Source organism: Idiotropiscis lumnitzeri, chromosome 4 (genome assembly GCF_059441095.1).
Source record: "Idiotropiscis lumnitzeri isolate Australia: NSW breed Sydney's pygmy pipehorse chromosome 4, RoL_Ilum_1.0, whole genome shotgun sequence".
NCBI lineage: Eukaryota > Metazoa > Chordata > Actinopteri > Syngnathiformes > Syngnathidae > Idiotropiscis > Idiotropiscis lumnitzeri.
This window is the reverse complement of record NC_142394.1, coordinates 3767901-3794960: the sequence shown is the minus strand read 5'-3', so window position 1 is coordinate 3794960 and position 27060 is coordinate 3767901. Positions and strand designations below refer to the sequence as shown.

The following is a 27060-nucleotide window of genomic DNA, read 5'->3' as shown; positions in this document are numbered from 1 at the left end:
CATTCTAACGCATGAATATTCCTTGATTTGAACCATTCGACTGCAACTCTGTCTTGATGTTTGGGGTCATTGTCTTGCTGGAAGATGAAACTCCTTCCCAATCTTAAATCGTTTGCAGTCTCTAACAGGTTTTCTTCCGGGATTGCCTCATATTTAGCGCCATCCATCTTCCCTTCAGCTCTGACCAGCTTCTCTTTCCATGGTGAAGAAACGCAACCCCACAGCATGATTTTGCTATCAGTGGGGAGGGCTGATGGGCAAAATTAATTTTTCGCCACACATAGCGCCTTTTTTAGGCCCAAGAAATTTACTTTGGTCTCATCTAACCAAAGCACAAAATTCCACACGTTTGCTGTCTCCTGCCAGGATGGCCGAGTGGTCTAAGGCGCCGCGTTCAGGACCCAGTCTCCCCAGGAGGCCTGGGTTTGAATCTCGAATTTCCCCATTGTGGGACTAATAAAGGCATTATTATTTGCCAAACAGGACTTCTTATGGCTTTCTTTAAAGATTGCCTTTCTGCTTTCTAACCTTACACTAAGATTTGTGAGATTTTTACGATTTGTGTAGTGCATGACTTGCAGTGGACCTGTGGACAGATTATACCACCTGAGCTGTGTATTTATGCAGCTTCTCCAGAGGCGCCATTGACTTCTTAGCTGCTTTCCTCATTCTGTTTAGGTGGACAGTCATGTCTAGGTTGGTTTGATGTTGTGCCATACTTGTCCAATTTCGGTTGATGGGAATAAAACCACTTCTATTCTGTTGTCACTACTGTTCTTTAACAAATAGCCAATTCGTTCACAGAATAGATGTATTTCCTGAGAGTGAATTACATGTGAGTGGACTCTCTTCACTAATTAGGTGACTTCTGAAGGCAATTTATTGCAGCTGGTTGTATTTAGGGATATCAGAATACAGTCAGCTGCATATAAATGCACGTCACATTTTTCAGATTTATAAAAAGTTTGAAAACTGTATTATTTTATTTACACTTCACAACTTATTTTCCATTATATGTTAAACCTTTGACAGAAATTAAATGTTTAAATACCAAACAAGCTTCCGATAGCTTCAAATCTCATTGACGAGTAAACAGTTGCGATATATATTGATTTTGATTGATATGAAAAAAAACCAAAACAATTCCCATCTAGCCCAGCTCAAATCTTTTTACATTAAAATGATCAGTGGTGCAAAAGAGATCGGGACCTCTACCTTAGGGAACTGCTCCAAATTAGTTTATCGTGTAGTCTCATGCTAGAAGTCTTAAGGCCCTATTTCCGTTCCTAAGCGCAGTCTAACTGTGCACACTTTTCTTTCTTTTGGTTTTTTGGTCGATGCGTAGGTGGAAAACGGCATTTGCACCCTTGTGCATTGTTGTGCGAGGGAACACAGGCGACTTGTTTGCTTTCCGATGGAAAGCGGCTCCCCTCATTCTCTTTAAATTCAGCGCACGAGAGGCATGCGGTCTACATGGAGAAAAGACTTGCTGGATGTTAAGTTGAACTTGGAGACCGCCTTCTAACCCCGATTGTGCATCAGTTAAACTGTGCAGGGTGCAATGAAATCTTCAGACAATTAAGGCATTCTGGGGAGAAATGTGCTTTCTAGCTTCAGAAAGCTTGTTTCAGCTTTATGTCACGAGTCCTTCAACAGGTTAAAGATCCCCCACACACCGCTAAAAACAACAAAATTGTTCAAAGAAAAACACATTTTACTATTGTGAAATGGCCTTATATGAACCCTGATCTAAATACTATTCAATTTTTGAAAAATGTGCTGGATTATGCAGAGCAGACGTCACACCTTAGATAGTTGGAGCAGTTTTTATTCACAAGGAACAGCTTTGTCTAATGGGAAGATACAAACTATTTTGATGGTGTGTATTGAATTTCATTTCACACTAGGAACGCTTATCACTGCAGTCACTAGAAACGGATCAAATCACATGTGAAGCAGTACACTCACCCCATACACAAGTTCTCCAACCATGCCGTTCCACATTTTGGTGTCCGGGTCTCTGGCTCCATACTTGCCATCCGAAACAATCTTCAGTTTGTACTGGTAGCCAACATGTTTGGCTATCTCTGCAGCCAGCTCGACAATATAGCCCTCGTACTTATCATTCCCAACAAGCTGCTCATGTTTCTTCTTCAGCATCACATATGGCGATTCCTGATAAATACAGAGCATAAAAAGTAATGAAATGAGTGTGCAAGAAAATAATAAAAACCTACCCATACAAAAATTCCCTTGATACATGGCTATGGCACAAATATAAAAGATGCTGGATTGGTTGTTTGATTAATAAATTAATATATCTTAACCAATAAAAACAATATTAATTTACGTTGTTAATTTTTCACTGTTCCTTTTTATCGTATGACTGATTTTTACTCCTTGTATAATGCAACACTGTATGCAGCCATGTTTTTTTTTTAAGTGCTAAATGCATGCATAAATGCTGCGTGCATTTATGCAGCACAATAATCCACCTGAAATCTTGCCGTCTAGAAACGCATATGAATGAGAAGAAAATGTATTTGTCGCTGTGCGGTTTCACTGAGATTACACAGAGTTGATTGGGCTGTATCCTTTGAAGGTAAGGTGCGTAATTCAGACGCAATCAATTAGTATGACAACAATGACACATGGACAATAGGGGTCAGTGAGGAAGCAGAGGAAGACAATATAGATGATTAACTTTGACTGAGAAAAGGATTGCAGTGAGTGCAAGTGTGTGATTTTGTGTGCGTGTGTAACCTGGCTGATATGCGTTCCTACATCTGTCTGGAGCAGTAATTACAGAATGTCACAGTCACATTTGTGCCCCTCACACTGATTGGGTGCCATGAGATATTACTGCTGTCTTTACACCTGGGGCTTCATTTTGCCTTACCGCAAAAATGCATTTCACAAAGATTTCCAGGTATGAGAGGAATTGCCCATTAAGACTGCAGTGACCACAATTCCCACAAGTAATGTATTTTATTGTGCTGTCATATTTTGTATACAGATGGGTGACATTATTCCTTTGTCTCACTTCTCCTGTTATTTACGGCTGAGATGATCATTGTTCGCCTACTATTAACATATCACCACCCAAGAGAGAAAATAAAGCAGGGCATGGTATGGTGCACTTGAAATGATGGACACGACACTCTTGAGAATACACTCGTACAAACATAAACAGTAAGAGTAGGCAACTTAGCAATTACATTTAACAAATCTTCCAAACCCTCGAGTGGCTATTTTTATTTAAAGCGTCTAACAACACATCTAAACTTTTGTCCCTAACCAACAAGAAAAGGTACAAGTGCCTGCTGCTATTTCTGATTAAAAATAAACTCTTGAACAAAATAAATTGCAAAAAAATCCAGGGTGCAATTTCCGCGAGGAAGCAAGCTCATAAAGACGTTAAGTGCTCGTGTTGCACTTAAAGGGGAAGTCTACCCTAAAATGCTCTTTATAAGAATATGTTCTATGCAGGCCCACTAGTCGAAACCCGGAATTCTGATTAATATTGCATTTGCGGAATATGACTGACGCAGCAAAAAACACCCGTTTTTAGCCATCTCTGGGGGCGGCTAATTTGCCACTTCTGTCGACTGAAAATGACATCACAGTTGCTCAAGGCTCAAACAACGAACAATCAATCTCACAAGTTTTCTGTTGCTGAGCCATATTTGGTTGTTTCCAGAGCCCTGAGCAACTGTGATGTCATTTTCAGTCGACAGAACTGACAAAATGACCGCCCCCTGACATGGCTAAAAATGGGTGAAGTTTACTACTTTACTCATATTCCACAAATGCAAGATTTGTTAGATTGTCATGTTTAGACTAGTACAGGCATTTTGTCGAAAAACATTTTTATGTGTTGACTTCCCCTTTTAGCTTCCTTCCTCCAGATCTCCTGCTCATGCTGACTGCAACTGGCCACATTGTAATCAGGCACAAAGTTGCACCTGCATGGTGGTGGAACAGCACGCTGCCTCAAGCAACAGCTCAGCCAGCAAAAAAGTTAAAAGGTGTAAAAGCTCTGCGCTGCAACACCCCTCAGCCTAATAAATGTTAACACCTAATCTCTTCTCTTTGGTTCTGAGGGAGAGAACCAATTTATCTTCCCAGAAAATGTGACAATGGTAGATTATGTCACAGAGAGTTATTTTGGATCTCTTCTCTTGAGTGACTGCAACCTTCAAGAAAGGAGGTTTTTCATTGACTTGTCATGAGATGCCAGATGGAACTATTTTTGTGTTGTGAGTAATTTTGACATAAAATTTAAGACAATGAGCAACTTCTAAATAAAACACATGTTTAAAATAGATGTGTTCAACTGTTGCCCGAAACGACAACACATCAGCTTTGGAACATGCTTCTGTTTTTCCAGTCAAACAGCTTCCCACACCTACTGTGCATCATGACTTTGTTCTGTCCCACTCTTTGTTGGACTCCTTCAACCCATCAACCTTCACAGCAGAGATTAGCTGCACACAAGCTTCCTCACTTGACCACGAGACTACTGCAGAATATATAATCGCAGCGATCTTGCTTCTCGTCTAGTAAATGGAGTGCTCGATCCATTCCAAGTCCAGTAATAATACATACATTGATGCCCAGAGATTGAAAAAAACGAAAAACAAAAAACAAACTTCCACACTTGATATATATCAGCTATTGAAACAGTAAACTGAGATCTGGAAATGAGTTGTATTCTCTGATATCAAATTTCCACATAAGGCAGAACCTGAGAACATCCTGTGCCTGTCCGTTAAACTTTTGAATCCGTTCCGCCGAACTTGAACAAAATTAAATAAATAAATGTTGTTCATGTTTTATTTTCTAAATACAGTGGTGTGTCAAAGACATAGATTTTGTTGAAATGCTTTTGTTCATCCATCCATCTTCTGTACCGCTTCTCCTCACTAGAGTCGCGGGGGGTGCTGGAGCCTATCCCAGCTATCTTCGGGCAGTAGGCGGGGGACACCCTGAACTGGTTGCCAGCCAATTGCAGGGCACACAGAGACGAACAACCATCCGCACTCACACTCATACCTAGGGGCAATTTAGAGTATTCAATCGGCCTGCCATGCATGTTTTTGGAATGTGGGAGGAAACCGAAGTACCCGGAGGAAACCCACGCAGGCACGGGGAGAACATGCAAACTCCACACAGGATGGCCGGAGCCGGGATTGAACCCACGCCTGATGCTGTCTCTCACTGTGAGGCCATCGTGGTAACCAGTCGTCCACCGTGCTGCCGGCTTTTGTTCATTTTTATTTAAATGAAATGTATTTTTTTTTCTCCGATGAGGTGCGGTTACCAAAACACTCTCCATCCATCTGCTCCTGGAACCCATTGTGGCCCACCATTCAAAAAGTTTGCCCTCCCCTGTTCTAGAGACTGAACTCTGGTATGAGATTTTATAACTGAAATCTTTGCAGTACTGATTCAACAAGTTGCTGGAAGCCTTCCTCAGAGATTTTGCTCTGTGACAGAGTCACAAAGTTGGAACATATCTGTCTGTGCAGCTCCATGGGGAAATACCACTTTTGACTGCCGGTGGTCTAAGAGGAATGCTTGCTCTGGTTCCATTTGACACAGACTCACCAGGATAGTTGTGACAATATAAGTTCGGTTCTGAAGGCCATATGTCTCATTGCTGCCCCTCATGAAGCTTGCAGTCGTCACATACTTCTCGTCTTCATTCCAGTAGCCAACCTATGGAAAGAATGGTGAATTACTTTACAGAAGTAGTTGTGGATCCAAAATAAAGAAGCATACTTAAGCCAAACGCATAATGCTCACCTTTTTGGGTCCTGATGGAGCCAGTTCCATCACGCTAACCGTGTAGTTAGTTCTGCGGCCTTTTTCATTGAACTGAATGTGACCAGTCAGGCCATCTATACGGACCTGCGTTTGAGAGTCAGCAGTTGGCATGAAGGAAGAAGGACAAAATATATAAAAAGCTCTTTGTTTGCAAGTGTCTGTGTGGCCTATGTCCGATTCCGCGACGTCTGCCTCCCTCCGGAGGTGAATGACAGACGGGCGCGTGGCCGTGTACAATGCAGTATTTGCCTTGGCGGCATGATGGAGTTAATTGAGCGAACACAGCTTCATTCCACAGACTATCCGAAGGCAGATGGCTAGATTGACACTGAGCGGCCCTCTGCACAGCCGCTCTGCAGACGGAGAGCCTCGGGCTGCCGCGTACATGCATGCGATTGCATTATATGTTCTACATGGCGTCAAGTCTATTATGAATTCCTGAGAAAATTAATAAATTCATCACAAATGGCATTTTTAGAAGCGTTGCTTATTTCCGAAATTGTTTCTGTCTCATGATATGAGTGCATGCTTGTGTGTGGCTGTTTGAATAAGAAGTCTCACAGCAAGTCCACTGTTTTCTTTTTCATTGCCAAATATTACATTTCTAAGTCAATTGCTGATGTCATATTCCATGATGATCACAGCTGAGTGTTATTGCCCGCAGACATTGTTTACCAGCCTTCATGTCACTTTTGATACTGGGGACTTTCCTGCGACTTCATGTGAACTTTAGATGACAGAACCAGCCCTAATTTGCTCAGCCAGGCTCAACTCAGGAGCTGTTAGCCCATGTGCCACTCAGGAATGGCTGTATGACTCTCGAGGTTGGTGTGTTTCAATGCAAGGCTTTTCTGCGTGTGCACAGACCTGCTGCAAGGCTCTTTGGATGTCTATGCCTTGACCCCATGGAGCTGGTGGGTTGGCAAGGCATTCCCCAGCGTTGCCCCTGCGCGAGATGTCAATCCTTTGTCTCCTTAAATTCTGGAACGCTGTTGACATGACTTTCACGCCATCGTATGTCAAAGCTCCAGTATACTTGAAACACAGCAGAAAGGCAGACAATTTTAAAGACTGTGATGTGAGAGTGAACAGTGTTCAGAATATCAAATATCTTTGTTGAATTATGCACCTAACTCGATGATTACTATCACATCCACGGCTACAGTAAATTGCTTCACACCAATCCATTATTTTTGCTGGTTAAATCCATTATCAGGTAATTTTATTGCATTTCAATAAACGAGATGGGATCGAATCATGCAAAAGTTTACTGTTGCACAGTTTCACAGGTTCATGATCTCTCGTTGACAATCACCAACAGTAGGGAAGCTAACAACTCTCCTGATATAATCATACATAATCCTGAGGAGACTCATCGTCATTGGTGCAATATGTTACATCAGCACAATCACTCCAATAATTAATGGTGAAAGGTAAACATCATAGTTACTTTGAGGCCACTCTTGAGCATTTTGGAATCCTTGTTGTCAAATTCCATCCATTGATGGACGACTCTACTAACACTGGGCTCGGAGTTGTTGACCAGCTGGAAGCCGGTAATGTTGGCTCCACCCTTCCGCAGGTCTGTCAGGTCAATGTCCAGGAAACCCTGTGAGGGGAAGTGGACAGGCAGAGAGAGTGAGCGCCACAGGCAAGAGACAGTAAGCTCACTGGCCGCAACATGAGATGCGCCTGCACAATAGAAAGATGCAAGACCTGCACTAACAGTTCTGACACCAACAACTAATAATTCAACTCTGTCAGCGGTGGGATTAATTATGCATGTCCCGTGGAGGTACAGTACGGCATGTAGGTTGAGTAATTTGTTTGCGGTTTGCATGCAGTCTGTGGATGTGCCAAATATTTGGTCAAGGAATACACTATAGATGGGCATTGGACATAATTCTCTTGAATCACTATGTCAAACTTTAGTAGTCAATAAATCAGTTATATCTTTGTATACTGTTTCAGTAGTACAGAATATTTTCAACCAAGATTTTACTCAAGTAAATGTTTATACAAGCTTTATATAAAATTGTAATAGAAAAATGCATCAAATTACAAAAAATGTTGGATTAATTAGTGTAAAAAATATATATAATATAAAAAAGTACATATCTATCTCTCTATCTATATCTATATCTATCTCTCTCTCTCTTTATATATATATATATATAGTTGTGTATTGCATTGTGTTGTATTCTTCATGTAATACATCTAAAGTGATACCAACTTAAATGTGTTAGTGAAGGGAAGAAGAAACAAACAAGAAGAAACTAAGTGGTCTCATATTTTTTCTGTGACTGCATAGCCATGTAAAGTCAGAAAAAGTATTAAGTCTTTCTGCCCTCTAAAGATAACCAAACAATCAATTCACGGGGTCATGACCAGAATGTGAATTTTACGTTTGTTGCGGGTCTCAGCTGTCAACAATTATGCACTATTGAACAAAGAAATATCTTGTGTCTTCCACAATAAAGGGATTTCTGATTCTGATTTCTGATTTAATCATCATGGTTTGCTAAACAGCTTGTAGGTTGTAAACACAGGCAATACATCAAGCTTGTTAGGCATGTGTGTACATTTGGTGTAAATGATCATTCAAAAAACACAAAAATTAACTTGAAAAAGGTTAACAAAAATGTTGAGAAAGAAAAAAATCAGTGCACATAGGCTAGTTGTCTTTCTGATCAAACTAAAACAGTATACTCGAAGCTAGAGATGAATATTGCAAAACTTCATTGCGTCATTGTGATCATTAATTATTAATAGCATCCTGAAAATGACATACACCGCTTTTGCACTCCGAATGCAAGCACATGTAAGAGACTCACTGTCTCTCCTCCGGGACAAAAATAGTGAGAAAGGAAAATGGAAAACTAAGTCCTCAAGTGGAGTTGATAGGGTAGGCAACTTTTAAAAAAAAGATCCGAACCTTACAGGCCAGTGTGCACAAAAAGCAAGGAGTGTCTTCAGTCAGAATGTAATGAGCTTGGCTGTAATGATACGTGCAACTACTTCTTTCCTTTTGTGTGAAAAAGGTTATTTTAGTAAAAGGGACAAAGGCAAGGCAGTGTGCCTGTCAGGAAGAGGCAGACAGTTGTGATTGAGTGGGAAGTCTAAGAGAGAAGAGTTTTGACTGATGAGAAGAGAAGGTGCTTCTCTGCATTGTCTGACAGAAAATCTTTCCATCTTCCTTCTATGGTCTGATCTATCTGTTTGAATTTCACGTAAAGCTTTCTTTGGCTCTCTCTGTCAGATGGCCACACGTCGAATGGAACGACTTCACAGTCCAGACAGTAAATAACGATTGATCTTCATCTTAAAACCAGTAGACGTTGCTGACTGAGTCGCTTTATGCGCGACTGTTTTCATAAACTTTTGGATCTAGCGGAGGTTGGCATGGCAACAACAGCAACATGAAAGCCAGTTCATGCTTCAGTAGAAGCAAATGTCACCACCTGCTCCCTAAAGTATGAGCATGCTGCCAGGTGTCCTTCTTCCTGCACTTTCACAGTGAATATTTTGGAAACAGAGTGAGCAGTGATTTGAGTGTGTCATTAGTGAGTGTACGTATACTTTTCTTGAATGCGCAAATGATGTTTTGGCGTGATTTCCGAAGTGTGTGTCAGGCTAAAGTCAAGCATTCTGATGAGTGCGACATTCATGGGATAATGCGGGGCAGCTATGAGTATGAGGTTTTCCGGCTGCGCAAATGTCACTCTGCAGAGAAAGAAATCAAGCCAGTGCATCGATCTTTGCTGCTGCATCTTGCTCAATAGCTAACAATTGATTTCACTTGTTAAATTTTAGAGCGAATCTGACTCGATTTGTGTTCATGTCACATTTGTGTCATAAATTTCAAAAAGCACATCAGACTGGACATAAAAAAATACGGTTTTCCTGGGGCTCAGCCAACCTCGTTGGTCAAATTTAAAATAAAATCTTACTGTGATAAAGTTCATTCTTGTCAATGTGAGGCTATGAAAACAAAAGTAAAGTGAACATTTTAAAGGGCGTGTATTTGAAAAAGACAGTTATCCCCTCACATGCTGATATCATCTGTTATCCTCTAAAATGAACTCATGCATTCTGGGCAGACAAGCAAGATTGAGTCACTCTAAAAACCACAGCGGTGAGAAAGTGTTCAAGCTGCAGCATATTAATGCTGTTATTACTACAAAGTCAATTGTTCTCTTCTGCATTACTGAGTGAATGTGAAGAATGCTGTAGGGTGGTCTGTAGGATTTTGCAGAAAATGGCACTAGTCAAATTGAGCTAATGGACAATCTGTCATGACCCGTTTCGGTCATGTCACGTCTTTGTTTGTTTTCCCAGCTGAGTGGGGGCGTTTCTTCCAGCGCCCGTTCCCGTCTCGTGTCGTCATGGCTGGAGAGACGCGCCCACCAGCCACACACCGGTCTCTCGTCAGCCACGCATCTGTTTCTCATGGACCCTTGATTACGGGACTACTTAAGTGCTCAGGGCCGACTGCTTGTTGTCGGAGCATTGCTCCCTTTCCTTGAATGTCACGGTCGCTCCCTGATCTCGTTCTCGTTCTCGTTCTCGTTCTCGTTCTCGTTCTCGTTCTCGTTCTCGTTCTCGTTCTCGTTCTCGTTCTCGTTCTCGTTCTCGTTCTCGTTCTCGCTCATAGAGAATTGTCACTGTCCCTGTTTCCTCGTCAGTTTTGTTCAGCCCAGTCGCGTTTAGTTCCTCTTTCGTTATTTTGCACTTTGTCACGTTTGTTTGTTTCTCCCAGCACCTTGTTTGCCCTCTTAAGTTCACTCATTAAATTCCTTTTAAGTTACCCTTGCCTGGCTTCCCTGCATTTTGGGTCCTCCTCCTTCACCTCGCTACAAGCGACCCCATGACACAATCTTACGCTGCAATGACTTTCTGACCTTTGTCAATGTGGATCTGCTCAAAGTGTCTTGCCATGTCATTTACACGTGGTAAAGCATTTGGAATGTCTCTTTGACTCATAATAGTGACAATCTGAAACACATTTAAAGGGCGAGTTCCGTTTCCGCTTAGAAGTTTAGTTTGTTTAAGGTTTATGTCTAGTGTTAAATGCTGTGAACGGCATCAGAAATATTTACATTTGGAGACGCGCTGCAGTCTGATGGTTTGTCAATATTAAATGATCTTGTAAATTAAGGTTTAATATTTCAGACTGGTGAACTTGACTGTACCCCTTGGTGGAAAGTTGACTTTGAATTGCTCTGAAATGGCCCACAGCAGAAATTTAATAAGGTTTTCTTCATGGTTTTTGGTGCAAAGAATTACATATACGTGTGGAAATTCTTCACATTTACTCATTAGTACGCATCTTGGTTAAAAATGTTGTAAATCATATGAGCAATGTGAAATTTGAAAATGCTAAAAATTTTACGAAAAACGATTGCATTTTTTGTATTTTTTATTTACGCATGCAATTTATAGATCAAAGTGGATCTATATACATTATGTATAATTTATAAAACAACACTGTTAGGCTCTAGAAGGCATTATATATATATATATATATATATATATATATATATATATATATATTGTTGTTCACTGCATGTACAGAACGATTTTGTACTGTGAATGCACATAAAGGTACATGAGCAAATTGTTAAAACAGTGTCTTTTAACACGGCAACAACTTTGCTAATTAAAACAGAACAGACCCAAGAGGAAAAAAAAAGAGATTTATTTAGCATATTTTCTGAACTATAGAGCGCCCCAATCGGTGAAAGAAAAACTCACAGAAAAGCCGCACCTTTGTATTAGTCGCATGGTTCAAAATCTAGGAAAAAATTAGAGGCTTATAATCCGGAAAATACGGTATATGGACTACGATTTGATATGGTACGGTTCAGTTCAAGATTCAAGAGGGTATGATGGAATGAGTTTCTTGTTGGCATTTTACATGACTGAACATGTCAGTAGGTTATTGCAAATGTAATTAAAGACCATTCTATGCATATTTAGATATATTATTAAGTGTAACCATTTGCCTCCGTTCAGTTAGATGCGCTTATCTATTAAATCACATGAATCACCACAAATTTCCTGATTCAAATTGTTTTTTTGTTCCATAGGTGATCACACTTATTCAGAAAGTCATTTAAGTGGTAAGTGGTTGTCAGTGCACGACAAGCAAGCTGTAGCCCACGACCTGTACGTTTGACATTCCTACTCCAGAACATTCATTGCGGAAAGCAGAAGAAGACAAATGCTTACCAGGTTTGCCAATATGTAGTGGTAACTCTTTGCATTCTTGCCTTGCTCAACAATCTGGAGAATAGAAAGAGAAAAATAAAGGATTAAATAACCTAGACACAAGAATGTCCTGTGTGTGAGAGAAAAAGAGTGTAGACGTAAGAGAGTGAGACACAGTCAAAGTAGTATACTATACCGAGACAAGTGTCCTTGACACTCAAGAAAGTAGGTCCATACAAATGAGAGCAATGGCACAAAATGAGAAAATAGGTCAACCTTCGACTTTGGATAACCTGTATTTACAGATTTGTTTTCAATTCTCAAGAATGACCTAGGGAGGATTACAAGCAGGGATAATTAACATGATCTCACTATGCTAACAGGTAATTTGACTTGACACAGTCCTCTTATATACTGTAACCTGCATTACATTGCATGATGATGGGCACTCTATGTACTTTTAAAACTAAAAACTATTATAGTGTTCTGTCTTTTTATTTATTTATTTTTTTAAATAACAAAAGGGGAAAACCGATGGATATATTAATGTAGTTTGGTTTCAGGACAGGATTTCCTCCCATCAAGTGTGAAATGAAACAGCAACGTAAAAATTGGTCCACTCCAAATCAAGGTTCTGTGCAGAAAAAAAACAATCTACAATTATTTTTTTCTCAACCATGAAACATTGAAATGTGTGCAATTATTTTGTACGATGTTACGAAAACAAAACAACCTTCCTATTTCATTTACTATTGTCTCACTGAAAACTCTCATTTGATATCAGGTGAGTAAAAGATTTAGAGAAAAATCTGTGAAACATCGTCATGATCTATTAAAAACTAAAACAATACAAAACAAAAAAAAGGACAGCATTGATTCCACATTGCCATGGCAACACAGTATAATTACTCTCTTGCCTTTACTGCTGACCGGTCAGCCCACCCCCAAGGGTCAGGCCAGATGGAGTAACACGTCAAGAGGTGTGGAGTATAGTGCCAGCATCAATTTATTCATACATGTATTTTTGGCCCCACTTTGACTGACATTTAAATAGGCCGCCCTCTCTCTCTCGCTCTTCATTGCAGCGCTCAAGGCAACTCTCTTGCCTAAATAAAAACAGCGTTTTACTGTTCAACAACTGGGTGTCAATTGTGTCAGCAAAGTATTCAGATAAAGCATAAATTAAGCGCAAGCGGCCAGCACGAGTCTGATATCATGCACCATCCAATTAATATTTCTCGCAGTGCATAAGCAGCTCATTCATGTGTCTATGTGCAGACAGTGTGCAGAACATCACACATTGTTGCTCCTCTTGCTCTCTCAGAATTTTCCCCAGAGGAGGTGAGCATTTGTTTTATGTTTTGTGTGTGTACGCATGTGTGTGAGCATGCGTGCGCGTAATACTGCTGCAGGTCACAGCAGAAGGTGGCATTTGCTATTAATGGTGACCCCAGCACATGGCGGGCCCTGCGGTCAAGCCTGTGGCAAGGAAAAGCAAGCGGAAGACACTCACGCACACACACAATAGCTCACAGACACAAAATGCGACAGTGGGCTACCAAATGCAAATGTTTGTGTTATGCGTGTCTCTAAATTACACATGCAAATTTTTGCCATTCAGACTTTGCCCCCCCCCAAGAGAAAGGGTCACTTCTCACATCCCTGCATGAAAATCAGCATTGTAATATTTTTCGAGTAATACTTCTGTCACCACGTATGTTCTCCAAGGAGACTATGTTAACATTTAGCTTTTCTTGAAAAGTCACCCTTAGGATACTGCCAGTGACATTATCGGGAGAGAATCTGTGTACTGTAAGAGATGAATGAGATGGACACGGGAGTTTAAAGGGCGAGAGAGGCAGACGGGTGTGTATTAGTGTGTATGTGTGCGCACCGCTGCATACAGGTGTCAGATACTCTGAGGGTGCACAATCGGGGGCACCATGGAGGCGGGGAGCAGATGTGGCTGATTGATGGCGGCTGTCTGAGTGGAAAACTTCTCATAGTCACGGCTGCTGTAAAGCAGTGAGAACTGATGCAATAACCTTAACTGTTGACCAGGACATCAATAACATTCACGTCCAACTAAAATAGTATCTACTATATGTGTGGGAGTGGATGTGAATGTACATCATGATTCATGGGTTACTGTTCAAAAAATACGTTTACTGTTCAAATTGTCCAAACAGTACAAATGTGTTTCTGCATCACATGAAACATTGTACAAAGCACAACTGCAATTTCTAAATATACTGTTCATGGGTCTATTGCAATATATACTGACGTTGAATTATCACCCAGCCCCAGTTAGTATCATTATATATTTTTGATTACATTTTATAATAGGGCAGCGTAGTTCTCCCCTTGCTTGCATGGATTCTCTCTGTTATTTGGACTTCCTCCCACTTCAGAAACATTCATGAACCGAATATGCAGACGTGGACGTTCCATCAGACTGACAGATTGGTCCGTCAGTCTGGCACTGACAGGCGTTCGTTATGCTGATGATTGATGATTGTCTATTGACCGGACACTCTTTAAAATGACAAACTGACGAATGACAGAAGTGGGTGTACGCCCGTTATTGTAATCGACACTAGGAGTGTCCGTCAGTCACTGATGGGTGGCTTTTTTTGCATGTGTGGGTGTGTGTGTGTGCGTGCGTGCGTGTGTGTGCGTGTAGGGGAGGGGGGGTGTTATATATTTATATATATTATATATTTATTTATTTATATTGTAGTGTGTTTTTTTTGTGTTAATAATTTTGTAGTTTTGCCATTTGCCGGCATTTATCACCATAGGTTTTTCTTTAAATCACACGTGCCACGATAAAATACTAAAAACTTTACTGATTCAGCCAATAAGAGTGCCATTATTGCTTTGTCAGTTGTGTTCTGTCATTCAACGTGCGGCTTGGCTTGCTGATCACGTCCGCGTTTCCCATGATGTAGGTAGTGTAATGTTAGCGCAGTGGGATCCTGACTTGGGTCGTGCACTGCATTTCCAATACACAGTGTTGCATAGAATTGTAGAATTTTTTTGTTCGTCATTGAGCTTGCTTTGTCAATATATTATACATGTTTATATTGTTTAAAAAGGTTCTTTGAAGACATTAAATTTTTTGTTTTTTTTTGGTGGGGGGAGTGACGTAAATGCTATAATAACACGGCTATTGTGTAGTTCTATATAGCAGATTTCAGTTATCACGGGGGTGTTCAGGAGAGCAACCCTCCAAATGGAGTGGGATTTACTGTTTACTGTATGTGCCCTGAAATGTACTGATGATCAGACCAGGGTGAACCCCTTCCTCTCACTGAAGGTCTGCGATGATAGTTTGCAGCTCATCCACGTGTGTCTCATTTATGTTGCCAGAAAAAAGGAAATTGAATTCAACATATTGGGCTCTATTTTCATCGACAAGACACCTGCACTGTGGAGGAAATGCTGGCATATCCAGATTTTCATAGAGCAATTTGGCAGAACGATCTCAGCCACAGCTGGGCGGGCCGTGCAACAGAAGGAGTGTCTTCGAGATGTGTCTGGCAGAGTGACCATATCGTGGCACAAAGCCGATGTTATGGCTGCTCAGACCATGTATAACACTGGGTCCACAGCTGCTCTAATGCCATGTACTCCATCATTCCTTAATATGTGAATAGCGAACATCAAACAGTCAAAGTCATTCTATTATATTGTTCTTTAAATTACCTCACTGTTTGCCACGGCTGTGGTAGTAGCGATGTGGTTCTGCCACATTGACACTTGCCACATTTAAAGAGAATGAAAAGAGTCACTTTGAATGGACATGATTGAAGTCGGTTCGAACCACTCTCAATGTGGCAGAGCCCTCCCTCTCGCTGATCCGCCAGCCTGTGCTCCTCTGTTAGCAAGATCTGATGTAACCTACTTTTGCGCAGTTACGCCACTCACCACCGAGGATTTATGCTGGTCACAAAAAAATAGAGCCCCTTATTCTAAAAAATTTAATAATTTTTTTGCAAAATCTGAGGAGAATAAAACATATTTAATAAATATAATTAGCCATATAAGACAATCCATCTCTACTGAAGGGAATCTGTAATTTTGCAAGACAGCAACTGGATGTACGCCGGACTCTTAAGAGGTGTTCCAAATTTAAAACAAATCCATTTATTTATATTTGTAATTATTCCTTTTGATACCAGCAAGAGACTTGGGAGGACAAGACTTGCCAAGTGTTGGCGATGACAACACAAACAGTTTTGATTATGAAGGGACAAGTGAGCTGTGAAAAGTCTTTCTATTGAGCTGTCAATTATGATTTCTGTTTGAGCAACGCAACACTGCTAAGAAAGTTCATCCTGTTATGGAAGAATGCTGGCTCTAAATGCATAACCTGTGTTGTTTATCATTTTTGTCCTTGATGCTTGGAGACTGCACATAACAGCAGACCAACAAATGCTGTCACTACCTGCACATCCTTTTCCGTTCTGCATGGGCGCTCCTCTTCATCTTGTTAAACCATGCAAAGCCGAGTATACAAAACCACTTCTTCCTAACACCTTTGAGAAAGCTAATTGCTCAAAATAAATCTCATGTGCCCAAAGGGGAACACAACCAAACAGATGGACTTTATTTTTCTTTGTGGTTTAAATATCATTAAAGAACAATGGATTGTAATTATATTGGAAAGAAAAACTGTTTACCTTTTTAAGGATTCCAGTGAGCCTCTCTGTCTCACAATCGATGATAATCTGCCCCTCCTTTCTTTTGTCCAAATCTTGGAACACCTTCAAGAACGATGCCTCCGTCATGGTCTCCACATTGACCGAGGTCACCAGCCAGTTCCTCTCTGCTGCTGTGTCCAAAACCTTCTGGAGCACGGAGAGCCCTGGACACAGGTGGAGAAAGAAAAGAAAAATGGGACCAATTTGGAAGAAGAGTCCAGAAGATACCACTGTTATTAATCGGAATGGGGTGATCAATTTTGATTGCATACAGTGTCTAGAAATGAAGCAAGGACCAGAATACAGTTCAACATTTGTCACTATACAATATCAGAATGCTGGTTTCTACAGTTGTACCTTTCGATGGAATTTGTTAAAATGTGAGAGAAATAGACTCATCCTTCATGCCAATCTCAGAGTTGCCAACGATTAGAGTGTGTCCATATTTTGTTTGGGAAATCACTTATTGCGAACTCGTTACACACGTAATACTGATTGTTCTGGACATTTTCAAAAATCCTGGGTCACATAATTGCGCAAACAGGTTGAAAACAAGCAAAAATAAGTTTGACGATTCGCCAATAATAGTCGCAGCATCAATCCGCCTTTACGCATCAGTGACGTCGTGCTCACGCAGTCGCAGTGGAAGGCAGCATATAAGTCTGACATTGTCTGAAAGCGAATGATTTGCTGCTAAAACTTGATCACCACAACGCGATAACCTGGCTGGAGCCAATTTGAGAAGTGCTCATACCTACAAATTTTTGTGTTAACCAATCCCGCCAACGGGTGAAAGTGTTGTCACCGGCATGCAACTTGTTTTGACCACCTAAACACTGATTGCATAATGGCGTTGAGTGATAGTTGTCGCTTTTGAAAATGTAAATATGCGACTAAAGGGCATTCTAAATAATACGACGTGGATTTTTTAATCAAGTCGAGTGTCAACCGAGAAAAGTTTTCGTCACAGCCTCATGCTTTGTGATTGCTCCGCACAAGGACCAGATGCATTCTCAGGGTTTCGTCACACCTACTTCATAATTCATCTTGTAGGTAACGTTACCAATGTGAAGCTTGAATGCCAGATTATTATGTTCAATAATTCTCAGATAACAACTGTCTAAGATGAATTAAGCTTTCAATTGCACAAATGAAAGCTCAATTCATCTTAGAATAACAACTGCTATGACACTTTACTGTGTTTTTATTGTCGGCTCACTCAAGCCATGCAACGGTGAGTGATATTTTAAATAATTTGTTTTTGATTGATTCTAAGTCAGTCTTTGAAAATACGTCTCCACATGAGAAGTTGCACGAAAAGTTTTCTCCCTCTCTTTGTGTATATATATATATATATATATATATATAGGTGTGTGTGTGTGTCTGCGTGTGCGTGTGCGGGTGTGTGCGTGTTTGTGTGTGATTATATATATATCCATTATCTAACCCGCTTATCCTCATGAGGATAGCAGGGGTGCTGGAGCCCATCTCAGCTGTCTTTCTGAACTGGTTGCCAGCCAGTCGCAGTGCAACACCATCCGTGCTCACTATCACACCTATGGACAATTTAATGTAATTGACAGTAATTTGAAAATATGGAAATTCAGACACATTTTTTTGGAAGTGAATTTCTGTAAATTGGCAGTGAATTAATGTTTTTTCTTTTCAATGTTTGCCTGTGAATACTTCGTATCAAACAAAGTACATATGCTTCAAACTGTTCATATGAACACATAATGAGTTGCAGTGCATTTTTATAGTTTACTTATTGTGTTGCTGTATTCTCATATAGCAGCACAAAGATACTGTGGTTAATTATTTTTTTTTGCTGCAATATGTAGAATATTGAAACAGAAGTTCCTCTGCCTTTTCTCACCCATCGTAACATTATAGGACAGACCAAGGGCAAGGAATCAATCCCATCTATCAGAACTTCCCCTGTAGGTTCAGTGATAAAGTGTAATGAGTAGTTGAGTCCATTCAGCACACTGACACTTCCAAGTGTGCTGGCCTAAATAATGACCACTTCTACACCAACAAACACTCAGCCCATGCATCACAGCCAAAGACACCTCACAACCCAGTTTACATCTAGCAAGTAACAATTACAAGTGACATTGCCACAGTCCACTGTTGCCTGGACACTGGAGCGCAGAGGAGTTAGAGCGAGAGCGGCCACTCGAAGAAGGACTCTTGGTCAAACACGAATGATAAGGTGATTAGAAAAACACACTATGCTCAGACTCATTACTTTTGGCTCCTATCCTCTTGAAAGTCATCTATTCAAACCGGGAGACACAAACATTCCAGGGGGAAAATATAATTATTTCACAATAGCAGGAGACTTGCATCTGTTCCTCAAATAAAAAAGTACATATGACATTTTGAAATATATTAATGTGTTTTTTTTTTTGGGGGGGGGGGGTAGACAATGCACACATTTAGTCATGTCTGTTCAGGCATTCGATACATTTCTAGCAAATGTAAAAATGGCAACCACAACAACAACACCACTCAATGTCAGAGAAAAATGATAAATGCAGTCCCTACCTCTGGAAAATGATGCCTTGGCCCTTTTTGAATGCACACCAACTGCTCTCCAGGCAATCTATGCTGCCTATTTGGCGCCAAGTCGTTAACTAACAAAAGGATGGATGACGTTCAACCTCCATAAATAACCACAATATGTGTAAATAAATAAGACAGCCAGGAAGTGGAAAGCATAGACGAGAAGCGATGCACTTCAGCGGGGAGACCGTGCACACCAAAACAGAGAAACCTAATGAGAACTTTGACTTACTAAGTTAAGTTATCATATTCAACACTGAAACTGACATGTGCAAAGGTGACATAGGAAGCAGTTAATCAAGGCTTGTGGGAAAAGTCAGAGCATCAAGCCGGAGAAGCATTTTGCCATCAGCCTGTGAAATTTCAGCACCATGGACAGCAGACGTGATTTAAATTTGAATCAAATGTTGACTGCCATAAAAATGAAAAAGTCACAAAAACTAATAAAAGGTTCGAAATGAGCTGTTTTACATCTGATTTTGCGAGTCTGAATTCACAATTTGTGCCTCAAATAAACAGAAAACGCAACGGAAAATTTGAGCAATGCTCTGACTTTCCAAACAGTCTGAATGAACCGGTGAGCATTTCCAAAGGGGCCCATTAGTGCCCAACTAGAGTTTCACAAAGGCTCATAAAGTCATTTTTTCTTTAAATTTAATGACTTATGTTTTTGATACAAGGAACGCTGAGTTTAAATAAATAAAATCTTTTGATTGTATAAAAAATGAAAATGTGCTGTTTGTTATAGAGCGAAAAGTATGAAAGGAAGACAAGATCCAAGATGGCCCATTTTTCACGAAGAAGCTCAATTTATATGTTTTTTGATCAGGAAACAGAAAGTAGGTGTTACCTTTTTTCATCCATTCATTTTTGGCGAAATGATGACATGTGACAATTTGAAAAAGGCCTACTTTTAATCAGGAATATGGCCACGCCCCCCTCTGCTCTCCCCATGTCTCTGCGAGAGTCACAAAAGGGACCGAATGCAAACTCTCCATTGGGAATCATTGTACTTTCATTGCTTAAAATGTCCAAAAACAGTGCTCAATTGGTACCAAAGTTCATGAGGAAATCCCTACCTATGACCACTTCAACATATCAAAAGGATTAACCCCTCCCGTGGCTCATTTATATGAGAATGAGGAAATATGGAAGTGAGCAGAGGTACATAAATTATGCTGAGAGGACGTGGCACCCTGGTTCTTTGCTGATCACGGTGAGGACACCCTGCATAAAAGCAGCAGTCGGGATGTTTACAGAGATTTAAGTGGGAATGAGTAGACATGCACATTCATTTGCATGAGGATTGGCCCCAGTTTTTTGACCAACAACGGGGCGTACAATTTGAAATGTAACAGAGGAAACTAATGCGGCCACACTCAACTGTGGAGTTGCCGTCCTCGCTGGAGCTTTTTGTTCGCTGAACAATGATGCTTACAAAGCGGCCCCGACTAAAAGCACATGTTGCACCGCGATCGCACTGTTCAAGAAGACCACCTCCGGGGTTTATCGCTGAGGTGTTTATCCGAACTTGACGCTGACTCGCGCCGTGACGCTGACAGCTTCTTGAATTGAAACCGTGGTGGACGCGAACGTGCATGATTGGCATCTCCGGCACCAAGTCGCAGATAAGAAGCTAATTGTGTTGTGCTAATGTCGTCTGTTTTGAGACCAAAAGCTACTTACTGCCCTGAGCAGTGCCGTTAATTTTAACACCACCAAAGAATGTACTGTTGTTATCCGTGTGGGGCGGGAGGTGTAAACATCCATGCTTGGCTGCCTCACTTAACAAAAGATTGGTGTCGCTAAATGTCAGAAATGTAACTAGTCGGGGATTGTTTGCACATTCTTGCTCTTCAAACTGTGCAAGTGGAGAAGTCATCGGCAACGTATTTTTGATTTTGTTGAGGTGATCACATGAGCTCATGTTTGATATCAATAAATCCAAACTATTGTGCAGAACGCTTTTCTACTTTCACAGATTGAAGCGGACAAGAGTACTTATGTGTATTTGCATTTTGGTGGCAATCGGTCGCCGTTTTGGACAACAGAACTGACAAAGCGAGCAATATTACCTCACTTGCCTCCCTGCTGTGGCATAAACGCTGAAACCGGAAAAAAAATAACAATCCGAGCTCCAAAAGGGGGCGTGTCTATTTGTTGTAAATCTCAGCAGAAAAAAAAAGTATTTTTGGGGGGGGGGGGCAGTTTTAGTACTGATGTCATTTTTACATGCAAACCTATTAAAGAAGTGCCAATGTTAACTTCAAAATTAATACACAATTATTCTGTAAATTCTGTACTTTCTTTCTTTAAATATTCCAAGTCAATTTTCATTTTTTTTGGTTTTTTTACATCTTTTTATTTGTTAACTCAGCACTGACATTTACCACAACTGAGCAATCAAACGGAAAAGACAAAAATCAGTGTTTTATTTACATTAATGGTTGAGTTAAGTATATGGTCTATTACTGAGTCGTAGAGGGTTTGTTCTCTCTCTCTCTCCCATTTTAATTGTATTTTCTCCTCCCCTACATTATGGGTCACATTCCCTTCAGTGAACATCCTATTTTAGATGAAGACAAGCAGCTGATGCACCCCAATGATTTAGAAAGAGGCTGACAAGGGGCCTCGTAGGACAAGTCAAAGTAAAACGGTCCTTTCAAGGCATCCTAAATGAGAATAATATCTTGATGGAATCTAGCTCCCACAAGCACCCTTGGGCACCAGGAAATTGGGAATTGAGAAAATAAACCTTTAGGAAGCCATTTCATTGATATTTTCTTTTTATGATGGTTTAATAGCCAAGCAAATATGTTTTCCCTAGTCTTAGCTATTGTAAAAGAAAACATTAGGTAGTTTTTTAGCAGCTGCTGCATGGTGAGAGGACAAGAACATAGACAAGGTGAAAATTGGCACCGTCTAATGCTCATAGTACACTTTCTTTCCTGAAGACAGTACATAAGACAAAAGTAAACGACAGGCAAATATTTCATGTAAGAACTCAGATTAGATGTGACAAAATACGAACACGCAGATGCCAAACCCGTTGCAACCAAAAAGCGAGATATTATCTTAAAGTCTTAAAATAACCTTGCAGATTAAGATGACTGCAATGTTGTATCTAGGCAACAGACGACTTCTGAAAGGGATTTCACCGACTCAATCTACCACTCAATCACACGGGGGTGACCTGGTGCTCATACAGTACACAAACATGAACACACAGTGAGTGAAGGATGAAGGGATCACAGGATATTTGAAAACAATCTTTAGGATGTGCGGAACACAAAGGCCATCACGCATCACGAGCGCAAAGGAAGAGAGTGAAATCTTCACTGCCAATCAGTAAGCGTAGCAACGTCATTCTTCAAACATTACAGACGATTCGTGTCAAATAGACTTTTTAAATGCTTTACTTCAATTAGTTGGGTCAATAGAATGCCTGAGCACCCATTGAGTGTGAAAATCAGTTTACCAATCAAGTGTAGCTATTATCTGTCTGTTTTGTTAGTGATTGGTAAGTGAGTTAGCGAGCAAGAGCTACAACTTGTGTCCATGGTGTTGCCAATTTAGCGTCGTCTTTGTCATATGTAGCAACTTTTCTGACCCCTCTGGCGACTATTTTTCCAAAAAGAGTGGCAAAAGTAACAACAATGGTCCAAATGTTAGCAAGATCCCTTTTTCATGCACAGTGGAGCAAGAGAATTGGATTAATTATACTGTATCCGAATCTACAGTTTCATAAACCATACATATTGGGTGCACTGCATTAAAAGTCATCATAATGTTATGCTTCTCATTTATCTAAATATGTGTGACTCCTGACTAAGGATGGCTGTTAGGAGTTGGCACAAAATAAATGTTAATAAAATTTGTATTTTGCAATGAAAACAATATACACTCCATCCATACACAAAACATTTTATTTAAACAAGACCAAATGTTTTTTCTCAGTAGATGAAAAAAAATGTATAAAACAAAGTTGACGTTAACACACTGGCCCTTGGCAAGTGTTCCAGTTTCTCATGTGGGATCTGAGCAAAATTACTTGCCCACCTCTGGACTGCTGATCAAAACATTGACTCATGTCAAGATCCGAAGTTATGAAAAGCTATAATGAATTTTGTAGGACTGCAAATATTAGCATTACCTTCCAGTGTTAGCTCGTGATAAATGGGCCATTATTGATTGAAGTTATTGACACGCTGAGCTCGAGGAGTGTTAGTAGTTTTGGTGTTTGGCGTCACGGATGCCAACAATGGTTGGTACAATGGTTGGTGATGAAGTGCCGACTCCACAAATGAAAATGCTTTTGTTGTCTTTACAAATTTATGTCCACATGCTGGGCTCCACTTTCGCAAAGAGAATCCTTTTACTTGTCGAGTTCAACCCCTTAGCTATGCCCATCACTAATCACTCACTTGCAATAAAAAGGGCCACCCCATTAAATTCAACAAGATATAAAATAGAATGATGTTAAGTGTAATGTAATTCTGGGAACTGCTTTAATCTGTGAAATAACAGCACAAGATGTCACGATTAAAGTTATATACGGTCCACCTGTGTACATGTATTTGCTCATAGAGTAGATACGTGCATGAATGTTTTGACCGGACAAAAAGCCCCATTTGTGGCCATGCACCAAATCCCAGAGGAGAGGACCTGACAACATGGGAAGGGAAAGCGCTGATTGCATTCCAGGGAAGCAGATAAGCAAACATGAGGATAACTTCTTTAGTTCTGTCAGTGTATTTTCAAGCACCAGTAATTCCTGCTGAGATGAGCACAATGAAAAGCGGAATCTTTGGTTGTATTGTGTGATTTATCTGCCAGTCAGTGCTGGTGCATTTTTCTTTTCAGGACTCCAGCCCAGTATAAAGACAATTACACAGTATACTGAATGGCCTCATTCATACACCTCATAGGCGTCTCCATGACGATGTAAAGTGCAAGCAGGCTAAGATGACAAATGTGTATGAAAAACGTACACTCATAAGCACCATAATTAGACAGGTAGATGCATATGATGTCAATTACAGACATAAACATCCTCTTGTAATAATTATGTGGGTTAACGTCTGGATTCGGCGAAACAGGACGAAGCACATTGAAAGCCTTCTCTGCAGGCCCAAACACTATGAGAAGAAAATACCTACATTTACTCACAACTTATCATTTATTTCCAACAGGCTTTTGTCTTCAGTTCATATTGGGCACCTTGGCCAAACGTTTTTCTTTTTTTTTTTTTTGGTCCAGTCAAGTCTGTGTTGCCATGCAAGCAAGCCAATCAGATTTTAGTTTCACCACTGAACGCATTCTCCAAGGCTTGGTGACGAGTGAATTTCTCTGTCCTCTAATGTGCATCAAAGCTTGATTTATGATGGAGGACAATGTCAGACCATGATTAAAAGTTATTTTTCAAGGTGTACTTTTCAAGAAAATTAGACTTTATAAGGCTTGGTCAACAACAATGTTGCTAAGTGTTTTTTTTCAATCTGGAAATGTTTTGGGAGTGAATGAGAGGAACAGAGATTTATTTAAAATTTTATTTTGTTATATATTAATTGTTAACTGTAAAATTTGTTCTGTCTTTGTTGTTTTAAGTTTTTTACTTTAGTTTCATGTTTTTCCTCGTGTTCCTTTGTGGGTCACATTAAAGCTTAAAGCTTGTGTTTAGTTCCCTGGTTCCTTTTAGTCCTTGTCGGTCATTTTCTACAGTTCAGTGAGTGTTAATGTCAGTTAGCAACTGTCATCGTCCAGGCCACGTCTTGTTGCTTTTGTCAAGTCAAGTCAAGTGTTTATTTTTTACTTTGATTCCTGTTTTGTACTTTAATATTTTGGTTTCTCCATGTACCCTGTTTGCCATTTTGTTTTCTTCAAAATTAAATCAACTCCCCTGCAATCTTGCTTCCCTGCATTTGGGTGCTCCTCCTAGCCAGTAACCTGACAATATTGCTTTTAGAATGGTTGGAGATGAAATATGATAGCTCATCCGTACACAGCCGACCTTTACAGCATCAAAAGCCCAATATGTGTTCCGTACAGGCAGGAGTGACTGATTGGGAGGGAGACAACTGACAATCGGCCATGAATCTGCCAACTTGTTTTTAGTCAGTTTTGTAACAGGCTCTGCAGTGTGAACATAGCCGTGTTATAGAGCAATTATTTTGTGCATTATTTTGCGATACAATGTCATTATTAAGAGGTGGATTAAGTCACTAATAACAGACCACTGAAGACCCAAATCCAAAACTCTCTGCCGCCACTGCAACAGATGCTTTGAAGAACTGCCCAAGATGACCATATCTGATGTTTAGGCTTCATTCGTGCAAACATATACAGTATCATATCTTACAGTAAAAATACATGAAAACTATAATGCAGCAAGTTCAGCATGTCATCACCCCGTAGTCTAATAATAGATAGATAGATATGGTACCTACCAGAGTCGGAACTGTACATGTAGACAAACTTGTCCCACCCATAGTATTCGATCACACCTACGAGAGCATCCTGCAACTCAGGCCTCAGCTGGATGACAAATTGGTTGGCGGTCTCGATCGGGAAGGACGGCGTAACAAAGCAGACGTGCAGGGCGCCGCAGAAGGACATGAGCATGTTGACCGTCTTCCTGTCATACAAGCCGATGATGGCATACACACCTTTGGAGAACTGGGAGCAGACTGCAGGGGAAAAACAAAAAACAAACACTTGTGAATGAATTTTGGAAGTGAACGTTTGAAGAACAAAATCACCTGTAATTACAATGCAAATAAATAATAGTGCTGTCGACAGAGGCTACATTATGACTTTAGAAATGTGCCACAATTACAAGCAGGAAATTTGGAGGACGAAAGTGGGAACCATTCTATGAACCTTGCCTGGCGAACCAGTGAAGACGATGTGTGTGCAAGCACTACGCACAAAAGCGTGTGTGCCATTTATACGCTGAATGAAAGTGTGTCTTAACCTTAACTCTGCTCAACAAATGACCAGTTGGCCTATTGCAACTTTTGCAATCAAATTAAATTCTGCCTTGTAATATGATCAAACACAGCATCGGGCGTGGGTTCAATCCCAGCTCCGGCCATCCTGTGTGGGGTTTGCATGTTCTCCCGTGCTTGCGTGGGTTTCCTCCGGGTACTCCGGTTTCCTCCCACATTCCAAAAACATGCATTGTAGGCCGATTGAACACTCGAAATTGCCCCTAGGTATGAGTGTGAGTGCGGATGGTTGTTCGTCTCTGTGTGCCCTGCAATTGGCTGACAACCAGTTCAGGGTGTCCTCCGCCTACTGCCCAAAGATAGCTGGGATAGGCTCCAGCACCCCCCACGACCCTAGTGAGGAGAAGCGGTACAGATGATGGATGGATGGATATGATCAAACACCTTCGGATGGACATGTGACTTGCTAGCGCCGGTGTTAACCAGCTCAGAACCGCTCAGCGTGCCACTTCTGAGGCAAGAATGTCTTATGGCAAAATGAGCCAGGTCAAAAGATCAAGTAGTCCTAAGACAGGATTCAATTCCGGCTCCTGGCTTCCTGTGTGGAGTTTGCATGGTCGCCCCGTGCAATCCATGTTTGTATTAGTTGACGTCAGTAATTGTATGAGACAAATGGATAAGTCTTCAAAAAGGTAGAGGTGTTCACAGCACATGACTGGACTTTTTAATCACAACAAAAGCTATTTCTGTTGAAACTAAAAATATTTCTATTCATTCAAACCAGGTGCTCCGGTTGTGGA

The 27060-nt window shown here is 40.6% G+C and overlaps 1 protein-coding gene across 4 annotated transcripts in view; it reads right to left on the bottom strand.

Annotated features, from left to right (window-relative positions):
* The window catches only part of gria1a (glutamate receptor, ionotropic, AMPA 1a), a 75274-nt gene that overhangs the window by 29033 nt on the left and 19181 nt on the right, over positions 1–27060 (bottom strand). For all 4 annotated transcript variants that reach the window (XM_088294940.1, XM_088294942.1, XM_088294943.1 and 1 more), the window contains exons 3-10: positions 25760–25999; positions 16725–16909; positions 12061–12114; positions 7280–7438; positions 6697–6864; positions 5809–5913; positions 5611–5721; positions 1969–2175 (exon numbers count right to left, since the gene is read on the bottom strand). In XM_088294940.1, the coding sequence (XP_088151066.1) occupies positions 1969–2175; positions 5611–5721; positions 5809–5913; positions 6697–6864; positions 7280–7438; positions 12061–12114; positions 16725–16909; positions 25760–25999 (1229 nt within the window). The remainder of the gene's footprint in view (positions 1–1968; positions 2176–5610; positions 5722–5808; positions 5914–6696; positions 6865–7279; positions 7439–12060; positions 12115–16724; positions 16910–25759; positions 26000–27060) is intronic.